Consider the following 12,275-nt stretch of genomic DNA (forward strand, 5'->3'; position numbering starts at 1 on the left):
ATTGAGTTGGAACCTCTCCAGCGCGCTGACAATAAACTAAGATTCATTTAAGATTTACTTTCCCTGTGTAAGAATTTTTCCACAACAGCAACATTGTATACGGTTTACATCGTTTTGTCTGTCTCATCCCACTGAGGACTTAAAAAAACACGTTATTTGTGTCCTTTGAACAAAAAAATATAGTATTACTAAATACTTGGGTAAGCGGCTGATTTAGGACAAGAAATTCATGTTTGTTACTTTACCAGTGCAGGAAGTTGATGGAGTAGCTCCAGTGGTCCTCGATGTGCCAGCAGAAGGAGGAGAAGCACATGCCCACATAGAGCCAGGGCACCTTCATGCCAGAGATATCCACGTTTATGTGGGTAAGGACCGACTGCTCCAGGACTGGCATGTTATTCAGGTTCCAGGCTGAATTGGCATACTCCTACAGAAGAACAAGACAGAGGTGATCAAAGTTACTTATTGATCGTAAATAACAAAAGCAAGCCGTTAAGGGAGTGGATTTCATACAGGGGCTCTTTCTCAATTAATCTTTCCACGATTCCTTGTGTCATGTCCTCTCTCTATTCCATAAAAGGCATTAGAGGAGAAGGTCCGAATGTAGGAACAGATCTTCACCTCCAATGCGTTTTGAAAAGGTGGCGAAAGACTAACGAGAAAGAGTCGAGGTCATTTGTCCCAGTTGGTGCATAGTTACCTCTTCGTCTCCCAGTAGCCGTCTCTTGCCATCCCTAACGGGGAAGCCGCTGCCCACCTCCTTAGAGCTGATGTCAGCTCCGTACTCCACAATGACATCCTCCTCGATGGAGCTCACCAGACGCCAGAACTCCTTCTCCACTAGCTCTGTAGGCACCATCTGGGGGTGCAGAGAAAGGAGAACACACACATGCATTGTTTAGATGTGATTGCGCATTAGTGGGAGAGAAAGGTTAGGTGATCAACTTCAAACAGCATGAAGGACGAAAAAAAATAAAAAGATAAATCACCCCAAAAAAGTGTGTTGAATACGTCGGACTTGATTTTGAGATGGACCTAGCCAGAACATAGTGGGGGAAAAAAAGTATTGTCAGCCACCAATTGTGCAAGTTCTCCCACTTAAAAAGATGAGAGGCCTGTAATTTTCATCATAGGTACACTTCAACTATGACAGACAAAATGAGAAGAAAAATCCAGAAAATCACATTGTAGGATTTTTTTATGAATTTATTTGCAAATTATGGTGGAAAATAACTATTGGGTCAATAACAAAAGTTTCTCAATACTTTGTTATATACCCTTTGTTGGCAATGACAGAGGTCAAACGTTTTCTGTAAGTCTTCACAAGGTTTTCACACACTGTTGCTGGTATTTTGGCCCAATCCTCCATACAGATCTCCTCTAGAGCAGTGATGTTTTGGGGCTGTTGCTGGGCAACACAGACTTTCAACTCCCTCCAAAGTGTTTTCTACGGGGTTGAGATCTGGAGACTGGCTAGGCCACTCCAGGACCTTGAAATGCTTCTTACGAAGCCACTCCTTCATTGCCCGGACGGTGTGTTTGGGATCATTGTCATGCTGAAAGACCCAGCCACGTTTCATCTTCAATGCCCTTGCTGATGGAAAGAGGTTTTCACTCAAAATCTCACGATACATGGCCCCATTCATTCTTTCCTTTACACGGATCAGTCGTCCTGGTCCCTTTGCAGAAAAACAGCCCCAAAGCATGATGTTTCCACCCCCATGCTTCACAGTAGGTATGGTGTTCTTTGGATGCAACTCAGCATTCTTTGTCCTCCAAACACAACGAGTTGAGTTTTTACCAAAAAGTTATATTTTGGTTTCATATGACCATATGACATTCTCCCAATCTTCTTCTGAATCATCCAAATGCTCTCTAGCAAACTTCAGACGGGCCTGGACATGTACTGGCTTAAGCAGGGGGACACGTCTGTGGCGGCGTAGTGTGTTACTGATGGTAGGCTTTGGTCCCAGCTCTCTGCAGGTCATTCACTAGGTCCCCCCGTGTGGTTCTGGGATTTTTGCTCACCGTTCTTGTGATAATTTTGACCCCACGGGGTGAGATCTTGCGTGGAGCCCCAGATCGAGGGAGATTATCAGTGGTCTTGTATGTCTTCCATTTCCTAATAATTGCTCCCACAGTTGATTTCTTCAACTGCTTCAAGATGCTTACCTATTGCAGATTCAGTCTTCCCAGCCTGGTGCAGGTCTACAATTGTGTTTCTGGTGTCCTTTGACAGCTCTTTGGTCTTGGCCATAGTGGAGTTTGGAGTGTGACTGTTTGAGGTTGTGGACAGGTGTCTTTTATACTGATAACAAGTTCAAACAGGTGCCATTAATACAGGTAACGAGTGGAGGACAGAGGAGCCTCTTAAAGAAGAAGTTACAGGTCTGTGAGAGCCAGAAATCTTGCTTGTTTGTAGGTGACCAAATACTTATTTTCCACCATAATTTGCAAATAAATTAATAAAAAAATCCTACAATGTGATTTTCTGGATTTTTTTTCTCAATTTTGTCTGTCATAGTTGAAGTGTACCTATGATGACAATTACAGGCCTCTCTCATCTTTTTAAGTGGGAGAACTTGCACAATTGGTGGCTGACTATATTTTTTGCCCCACTGTATGTATTCCAAAATAAAAAGTTTTCTTTAGATTTTTGCCTATTACTCAAAGGTGACCATTTGATTTTGATACGTACGTGCACAGGCATGTTGAAGTAGTCTGACTTGAAGTGGTCAGCCATCTCTCCAAAGCTCTGGAGGGTGTACTCCCTCACGGCTTGCTCAAAGCCAAACGCCTCCCGCGGCTTACTGCACTCCTGTAGGGTGAAAATCAAAAAATATTTTATATTTGAGATTCTTCAAAGCAGACACCACTTGCCTTGACAATTTTACACTGTTGGCATTCTCTCAACCAGCTTCACCTGGAATGCTTTTCCAGTCTTGAAGGAGTTTCCACATATGCTAAGCACTTATTGGCTGAATTTCCTTCACTCTGCGGTCCAAATCAATTGGGTTGAGGTTGGGTGATTGCGGAGGCCAGGTCATCTGATGCAGCACTCCATCACAGCACTCCGCCCTTACACAGCCTGGAGGTGTTTGGTCATCGGCCTGTTGAAAACAAATGATAGTCCCACTAAGCGCAAAACAGATGGGATGGAATATTGCTGCAGAATGATGTGGTAGTCATGCTGGTTAAATGGGGAACCACACATGCGGAGATCATCCGCTCTGCGTCTGAAAGGCACGGCGGTTGGTACCACAATTCTCAAATTTGGACAAGCACCACCGGTCGATTGTCCATTGCTCGTATTTCTTGTCCCAAGCAAGTCTCTTCTTCTTCTTGATGTCCTTTAGTAGTAGTTTCTTTGTAGCAATTTGACCCTGAAGGCCTGATTCACGCAGCCCCCTCAGAAAAGTTGATGTTGAGATGTGTCTGTTACTTGAACTCTGAAGCATTTATTTGGGCTGAATTTTCTGAGGCTGGTACCTCTAATGAACTTGTCCTCTGCAGCAGAGGTAAGCAGCAGAGGTAAGTCTGGGTCTTTCTTTCCTGTGGCGGTCCTCGTGAGAGCCAATTTCATCATAGTGCTTGGTTTTTGCGACTGCACTTGAAGTTCTTGACATTTTCCGTATTGACTGACCCCCATGTCTTAAAGTAATGATGGACTGTCGTTTCTCTTTGCTTATTAGAGATGTTCTTGCCATAATATGGACTTGGTCTTTTACCAAATAGGGCTATCTTCTGTATACCCCCCTACCTTCTGATCGGCTCAAATGCATTGAGGAAAGAAATCCCACAAATTAACCAGGCACACCTGTTAATTGAAATGCATTCCAGATGATTACCTCAAGAAGCTGGGTGAGAGAATGCCAAGAGTGTGCAAAGCTGTCATCAAGGCAAAGGGTGGCTATTTGAAGAATCTCAAATATATGCTGATTTGTTTAACACTTTTTTGGTTACTACATGATTCCATATGTGTTTTTTTCATAGTTCTGATGTCTTCAGTATTATTCTACAATGTAGAAATGGTAAAAATAAAGAAAAACCCTTGAATGAGTAGGTGTGTCAAAACTTGACTGGTTCTGTATATCACAGCTTAACAAACACTACAACCTATTCATATGGAGCCAAAATTATAACACGTGGTAGGCATGTGTGAACTGTATGTATTTATGAACTATATGTGGTGATGTTGTGCTGTTTGAGATACATTTTCCGAAAGCGATACAATAAATAAATAATTATAATTCACAACTTCTGCAAAAATCTTCCATTGATATAGAATACAGCATGAAAATTCAAGTTAACTGTCGTGGGCGCTCTTAATTTTTGGATGAAAAACATTCCCGTTTTAAACAAGATATTTTGCCACGAAAAGATGCTCAACTATACATATAATTGACAGCTTTGGAAATAAATCATTCTGACGTTTCCAAAACTGCAAATATATTGTCTGTGAGTGCCACAGAACTGATGTTACAGGCGAAACCCAGATAAAAATCCAATCAGGAAGTGCCGCATTTTTTGAAACCGCCTCATGCAAATGACTCCTTATATGGCTGTGAAGGAGCTAGGAGTCAGCTTACGTTTTCCACGTTTTCCCCAAGGTGTCTACAGCATTGTGACGTATTTGTAGGCATATCATTGGAAGATTGACCATAAGAGACTACATCTACCAGGTGGTCGCTTGGTGTCCTCCGTCGCAATTATTGCGTAATCTCCAGCTGCAGTATTTTTCCGTTTGCTTCTGATGAGAAGCCAACTGCCACCACTGATAGATTATCGAATAGATATGTGAAAAACACCTTGAGGGATTGCTCGACGCTAGAGGTTAAGTGAGGAATCAGCTTCGGCTTGGGTAGTGGCAGGGTCACCAGAGTTCCATACCTCAGCAACACATTTGGGGCATCGCCAGTCCCCCTTAGGGACATCCTGCAGGGGCGGAATCAGACAGAAGGTGTGGTAGCTGTCATCACAGCCGTCACACAGCAGGAGGCGGTCCTCCTCGTCACCCCGCCCACACATCAGGCACATGTACAGGTCAATCTGGGGAATCTATAAACAGGAAATACAGAATAATAATAAATCAAATGATTACGTTCAAAAAGTGGTCCATGAAACAAAAAAATATATTTTGAGCTGTTGTCCACTAGTGATTCATTTGTTTCTAAGCACTCTAGTGAGTTAGAACAGGACAACACAGACAGAGAAGGAAAGTGTAAATCAACTCATACTTACAAAAAAAATTATTATAGAATATTAGACCGACACAAATGAGGAAGTTAACTGGTGATACTCACAAAGTTGACCTCCAGGGTTTCTTTGCGTGGTCGCATCTTAATGGCGAAGGCCTGGGCCTTCAGGTGACGCTGCTTCTTATTGAACCCATCGTCTTCTCATGTAACACAAGAGAACATAATTGCTACAATACTGAGCTGAGGGAATTGACATTCCACAATTTGCATTTTCCCAAAAATACAGAAAGAACATTGCACACTAATTATGCTCCAAAACATTTAATGGGTATAGCAACCAACATTTCAGCACAAAGTGCCTTCTTCAGGGTTAAATGGCAAATGCTTGAACCAGGTTATGTAGACAAACAGCGCAATTAGTTCAGCTAATGAACACAGTGAGGAGAGTATCATTGTAATTAAGGTAATGAGGGACAAAAAATTTGAACTGTTAAAAAACTAAGATTATACAGCGTGTCAAGATATAAATAATTGCCCCCATGTATTCAACATCTTATGCCAACACGATCAGATATAATTTAAAATCTTGGTCGACCGAGAGTGGTCTTTTCTTTCAAACTTTTTAAACTGTGTACTTTTACGTGTATAGTGTTTGAATGAAATCCACATATGCACTGAACCTCTCTGGTGCTTTAAGTACTGTTGAAATAATTAAGATACAAACAACTCAAGAGGGAACCCGATGTCCACGCTGTGTTAAAATCACTCTCTCCCTCTCCCAGCAGGCACTACAGCACAGCAAGTGTTCATAGTGCTGTCCGCGCTGAAGCTGCAACATAAGTACAGTCAATTGAATTTTTTTCTTACTGGTCTCTGAGAAGTTCTGTTATCGAAATTGCTTAGGAAAACCATTCCTTCCCTATTCCATCAACCCTTTCTCTCTTTACGTGAAATATGTGTGCAATGCATCCACATGACCAATAGGGCCTGACCTACAGACTACCATAATCACATCAATAAACTGGTTATAACAAATGCCCAGCATTATAACAGCAAAATGGATGCGGAGGACATGAAAAAGAAACTTGGGTACAGGGGAATGCCAAACAGGTGCCGTTAGATTACAATATAATTGTTCTGATCGTTTGGAACAATGTAAACATTAAATAAATGAAGTAATACCAGAGTCTGCTTTAAAACCTTTATTACAGCATAGCAAATATTAAAAACAGACGAATTTGTGAAATTGCTTTACCCATTTTGCGTTGTGTGAGGCTTGGTGCTCACATAAATCAGAGTAGGATATTAAACAAACATTCAAACAGGCAACAAAAGCAGGATCTGTCTTACTTCTGTTGATATATATATATATATATATATATATATTATTTATAAATTAAGGCACGTTTAACAGTTAGGCTATTGAGTATAGGCCCCAATTTTCTAAGTCAATTAAGGCACGGGTTGTTTCCTCATCGCCTCACTCCGCCGCTGTCTCTGCCGCATAGTTCTCAACACCAATATGCTGGTTAACTTTGCTATTATGCACATAGCAACATACAGGGAATGGCGCCATTTCAACGCTGCACTGAAGATAGTTTCAGAACTGTTCGGTGACCACTATCCATTATGGGAAAAAATATTACTTTCCGACAAAATAAATCTCAGTTAAACAAGTCTATTGGCCAAACAATTGACTAAAAATACACTAGAGACAGTGCCTTCGGAAAGTATTCAGACGCCTTGACTTTATCACATTACAGCCTTTTCTAAAATGTATTAAATAAAAATAAAATAAAAACTCATCGATCTACACACAATACCCCATAATAAAAAAAGAGAAACTGGTTTTGGAATGACTATATTTATTTTAAAAAATGTTTAAAAAAAAACTTATTTATATAAGTATTCAGACCCTTTGCTATGAGACTTGAAATTGAGCTCAGGTGCATCCTGTTTCCACTGATCATGCTTGAGATGTTTCTACAACTTGACTGGAGTTCATCTGCGGTAAATTAAATTGGACATGATTTGGAAAGGCACACACCTGTCTATATAAAAAGGTCCCACAGTTGACAGTGCATGTCAGAGAAAAAAACAAGCCATGAGGTCGAAAGAATTGCCCGTAGAGCTCTGAGACATGATTGTGTCAAGGCACAGATCTGGGGAAGGGTACCAAAACATTTCTGCAGCATTGATGGTACCCAAGAACACAGTGGCCTCCATCATTCTTAAATGGAAGAAGTTTGGAACCACCAAGACTCCTCCTAGAGCTGGCCACACTGAGCAATCAGGGGAGAAGGGCCTTGGTCAAGGAGGTGACCAAGAACCCAATGGTCAATGACATAGCTCCAGAGTTCCTCTGTGGAGATGGGAGAACCTTCCAGAAGGACAACCATCTCTGCAGCACTCCACCAATCAGGCCTTTATGGTAGAGTGGCCAGACAGAAGCCACCTGACAGGCCGCTTGGAGTTTACCAAAAGGCACCTAAAGACTCTCAGATCAAGAGAAACGAGATTCTCTTGTCTAATGAAATCAAGATTGAATGCCAAGCATCACGTCTGGAGGAAACCTGGATCCATCCCTACGGTGAAGCATGGTGGCAGCATCATGCTGTGGGGATGTTTTCAGTGGCAGGGGCTGGGTGACTAGTCAGGATCAAGGCAAAGTACAGAGTTTCTTTAAAACCTGCTCCAAAGAGCTCAAGACCTCAGTCTGGGGCGAAGGATCACCTTCCAACAGGACAACGACCCTAAGCACACAGCCAAGACAATGCAGGAGTGGCTTTAGGACAAGTCTCTGAATGTCCTTAACCTGTCTAGGACTGGGGTTCAGCTAGCGGAGTGCAGGGCGCCAAATTCAAAACAACAAAAATCTCAATGAAAATTCCTCACGCATACAAGTATTTTACACCATTTTAAAGATAGAATTCTCATTAATCCAGCCACAGTGTTTGATATCAAAAAGGATTTACAGTGAAAGCACCACAAACGATTATGTTAGGTCACCACATAACCACAGAAAAACACAGCCATTTTTTTCCCAGCCAAAGAGGAGTTTCAAAAAGCAGAAAGATATAAAATTAAATCACTAACCTTTGATGATCATCAGATGACACTAATAGGACTTCATGTTACACAATACATGTATGTTTTGTTTGATAAAGTTCATATTTATCAAAATATGAGTTTACATAGGCGCGTTACATTCACTAGTTCCAAAAACAACCAGTGATTTTGCATAGCCACATCATTCAACAGAAATACTCATCATAATTGTAGATGATAATACAAGTTATACACATGGAATTATAGATATACCTCTCCTTAATGCAACCGCTGTGTCTGATTTCAAAAAAACTTTACAGAATAAACCAGCCATGCAATAATCTGAGACGGCGCTCAGAAATATGTCACAATAGCCGCCATCTTGACATCAACAAGAAATTACATGATAAATATTCCCTTACCTTTGATGATCTATATCAGAAAGCACTCCAGGAATCCCAGGTCCACAATAAATGTTTGTTTTGTTCGATAATGTCCAAATACCTTATTTTGTTAGCGCGTTTGGTATACATATCCAAACGCTTATTCTGGTCAGCGTTATATCCGACAAAAACTTCAAAAAGTTATATTACAAGTCGAAGAAACATTTCAAACTAAGTACAGAATCAATCATTAGGATGTTTTTAACATATAGCTTCAATAAAGTTCCAACCGGAGTTCTCCTTCTTACCATGAGGATTAAATTAAGCATGATCAGAAAATGGCTGACTGCCAGTCACCTGATAGATTCTGCTCTCATTCACTCCCACAACACCATAGAAGTCTCATTATAATTTCTATTGATGGTTGACATCTAGTGGAACGCCTAGGCAGTGCAACATTAAGATCTCAAGGGGATTTCATTGGGGACTCTGGTGTATACATACAAAGCTCAGATTTCAGACTTCCTGTTTGGATTTCAACTCAGGATTTTGCCTGCCATATGAGTTCTGTTATACTCACAGACATCATTCAAACAGTTTTAGAAACTTCAGAGTGTTTTCTATCCAATACTAATAATAATATGCTAATATTAGCAACTGAAACTGAGGAGCAGGCCGTTTACTTTAGGCACCTTATTCATCCAAGCTACTCAATACTGCCCCCCAGCCATAAGAAGTTAAACATCTCCAATCCAAAATTAAATCCAGAATCGGCTTCCTATTTCGCAACAAAGCATCCTTCACTCATGCTGCCAAACAAACCCTCGTAAAACTGACTATCCTACCGATCCTTGACTTTGGCAATGTCATTTACAAAATAGCCTCCAACACTCTACTCAGCAAACTGGATGCAGTCTTTCACGATGCCACCCACCACTGCGACCTGTATGCTCTCGTTGGCTGGCACTCGCTTCATATTCGTCGCCAAACCCACTGGATCCAGGTCATCTTAAATTTTTGCTTGGTAAAGCCCCGCTTTATCTCAGCTCACTGATCAGCACAGCAGCACCAACCCGTAGCACGCGCTCCAGCAGGTATATTGCACTGGTCACCCCCAAAGCCAATTCCTACTTTGGCCACCTTTCCATCCAGTTCTCTGCTGCCAATGACTGGAACAAATTGCAAAACTCAGTGAAGCTGGAGTCTTATACTTACCTCACTAAATTCAAGCATCAGATGTCAGAGCAGCTTACAGATCATTGCACCTGTACATAGCCCATTCAGCTACCTCATCCCCATATGGTTATTTATTTGTCTTGCTCCTTTGCACCCCAGTATCTCTACTTGCACATTCATCTTCTGCACATCTATCTCTCCGGTGTTTAATTGCTAAATTGTAATTACTTTGCCTCTATGGGCTATTTATTGCCTTACCTCCCTAATCTTCCCTCATTTGCACACACTGTATATAGACTTTGTTTATTCCATGTGTAACTGTTGTTGTTTGTGTCTAACTGCTTTGTTTAATCTTGGTCAGGTCGCAGTTGTAAATGAGAACTTGTTCTCAACTTGCCTAACTAGTTAAATAAAGGTTAAATATATCTATTTTTGTATTAAATAAATCTTATGCAGCACGCCATCACTCTCCTTGGTCAAATAGCCCTTACACAGCCTGGAGGTGTGTTTGGTCATTGTCCTGTTGAAAACAAATGATAGTGGGACTAAGCGCAAACCAGATGGGATGGCGTATCGCTGCAGAATGCGGTGGTAGCCATGCTGGATAAATGTGCCTTGAATTCTAAATAAATCACAAACCGTGTCACCAGCAAAGCACCCCCACACCTGGTCCTCTATGCTTCACGGTGGGAAACACACATGCAGAGCTCATCTGTTCACCTACTCTGGTCTCACAAAGACACGGCGGTTTGAACCAAAAATCTCCAATTTGGACTCAGACCAAAGGACAGATTTCCACCGGTCTAATGTCCATTGCCTGTGTTTCTTGGCACAAGCAAGTCTCCTCTTCTTATTGGTGTCCTTTAGTAGTGCTTTCATTGCAGCAATTCAAGTATGAAGGCCTGATTCACACAGTCTCCTATGAACAGTTGATGTTGAGATGTGTCTGTTACTTTTTCTCTGAACAGTTGATGTTGAGATGTGTCTTACTTTTTCTCTGTGAAGCATATATTTGGGCTGAATTTTCTGAGGCTGGTAACTAATGAACCTGTCCTCTGCAGCAGAGGTAACTCGGGGTCTTCCTTTCATGTGGCGGACCTCATGAGAGCCACTTTCACCATAACGCCAGATGGTTTTTGCGACTGCTCTTGAAGAAACTTTCAAAGTTCTTGAAATTTTCTGGATTGACTGACCTTCATGTCTTAAAGTAATGATGGATTGTCATTTCCCTTTGTTTATTTGAGCTGTTCTTGCCACAATTTCTGATTGGCTCAAACGCACTAAGAATTGAAAAGAAATCCCACAAATGAAAAAGGCACACCTGTTAATTGAAATGCATTCCAGGTGAATACCTCATGAAGCTGGCTGAGAGAATGCCAAGAGTGTGCAAAGCTGTCATCAAGGCAAAGGGTGGCTATTTGAAGAATCTCAAATATATGTTGATTTGTTTAACACTTTTTTGGTTACTACATGATTCCATGTGTTATTTTAAAGTTTTGATATCTTCACTACTATTCTACAATGTAGAAAAAAGTAAAAACAAAGAAAAACCCTGGAATAAGTAGGTGTCAAAACTTTTGAGCACACAGCCATGCAATCTCCATTGACAAATATTGGTAGTAGAATGGCCTTACTGAAGTGTTCAGTGACTTTCAACATGGCACAGTCATAGGATGACACAGCAGCCGCACAAGATAGATTTTTGCAGTTTTCAAAAGTTCATTTTCTGCAATTCTACACATTTTGCCATGGAGCTGAAAGGAAATGTTGCCGTTTTAAAGCTAATTTGGGGTCCCTGGCTGGGCCACTCAAGAATATTCAGAGACTTGTCCTGAAGCCACTCCTGCATTGTCTTGGCTGTGTGCTTAGGATAATTGTCCTGTTGGAAGGTGAACCGTCGCAGGTTGTCAAGAAACTCTGCACTTTGCTCCGTTCAGCTTTCCCTCAATCCAGACTGGTCGACTAGTTCCTGCCGCTGAAATACATCCCATAAGCGTGACGCTGCCACCACCATGCTTCAGTGTAGGGATGGTATCAAATCAAACTTTGACACATGCAGCGATTTCAACAAGTGTAGACCTTACCATGAAATGCTTAGTTACAAGTCCTTAACTTTTATTTTTGATGTGTGTAGTTTTCAACTGCCTGCCTATACAGTATGTGTTGGGTTAGGACCCAGATTGCAGTTCCTATGGCTTCCACTAGATGTCAACAGTCGTTAGACATTGTTTCAGGCTTGTATTCTGAAAAACGAGGAAGAATGAGACCATATTGTAAGTGGCTTGCAGAATGAAGCAGAGCTCCTTTGCGCTCGTGACCGATTGCGCGCCATTCGTTGTTTTTCCCTTTCTATTGAAGACACTATATTGTCCGGTTGAAATATTATCAATTATTTAGACAGACGACCTGAGGATTAATTATAAACAGCGTTTGACATGTTTCAACAACTTTTACCGGTACTATTAGGATG

General features: G+C 41.3%; 1 protein-coding gene across 24 annotated transcripts in view; it reads right to left on the bottom strand.

Moving 5' to 3' along the window:
* The window catches only part of LOC110500291 (lysine-specific demethylase 5A), a 76,826-nt gene that overhangs the window by 43,160 nt on the left and 21,391 nt on the right, over window positions 1-12,275 (bottom strand). For 15 of the 24 annotated variants that reach the window (XM_090214331.1, XM_090214333.1, XM_090214337.1 and 12 more), the window contains 5 exons: window positions 5,304-5,395; window positions 4,891-5,058; window positions 2,699-2,818; window positions 701-859; window positions 246-427 (listed from right to left, as the gene is read on the bottom strand). In XM_090214331.1, coding sequence (XP_090070457.1) covers window positions 246-427; window positions 701-859; window positions 2,699-2,818; window positions 4,891-5,058; window positions 5,304-5,395 — 721 coding nt within the window. Of the gene's footprint in view, window positions 1-245; window positions 428-700; window positions 860-2,698; window positions 2,819-2,923; window positions 3,111-4,890; window positions 5,059-5,303; window positions 5,399-12,275 lie in introns of those variants that run through there. The other 9 variants (XM_021577596.3, XM_090214326.1, XM_021577592.3 and 6 more) reach the window with 2 other exon arrangements.

This window comes from Oncorhynchus mykiss, chromosome 21, assembly GCF_057628025.1.
Source record: "Oncorhynchus mykiss isolate SJ-2025 chromosome 21, ASM5762802v1, whole genome shotgun sequence".
NCBI classification, from domain to species: Eukaryota; Metazoa; Chordata; class Actinopteri; order Salmoniformes; family Salmonidae; genus Oncorhynchus; species Oncorhynchus mykiss.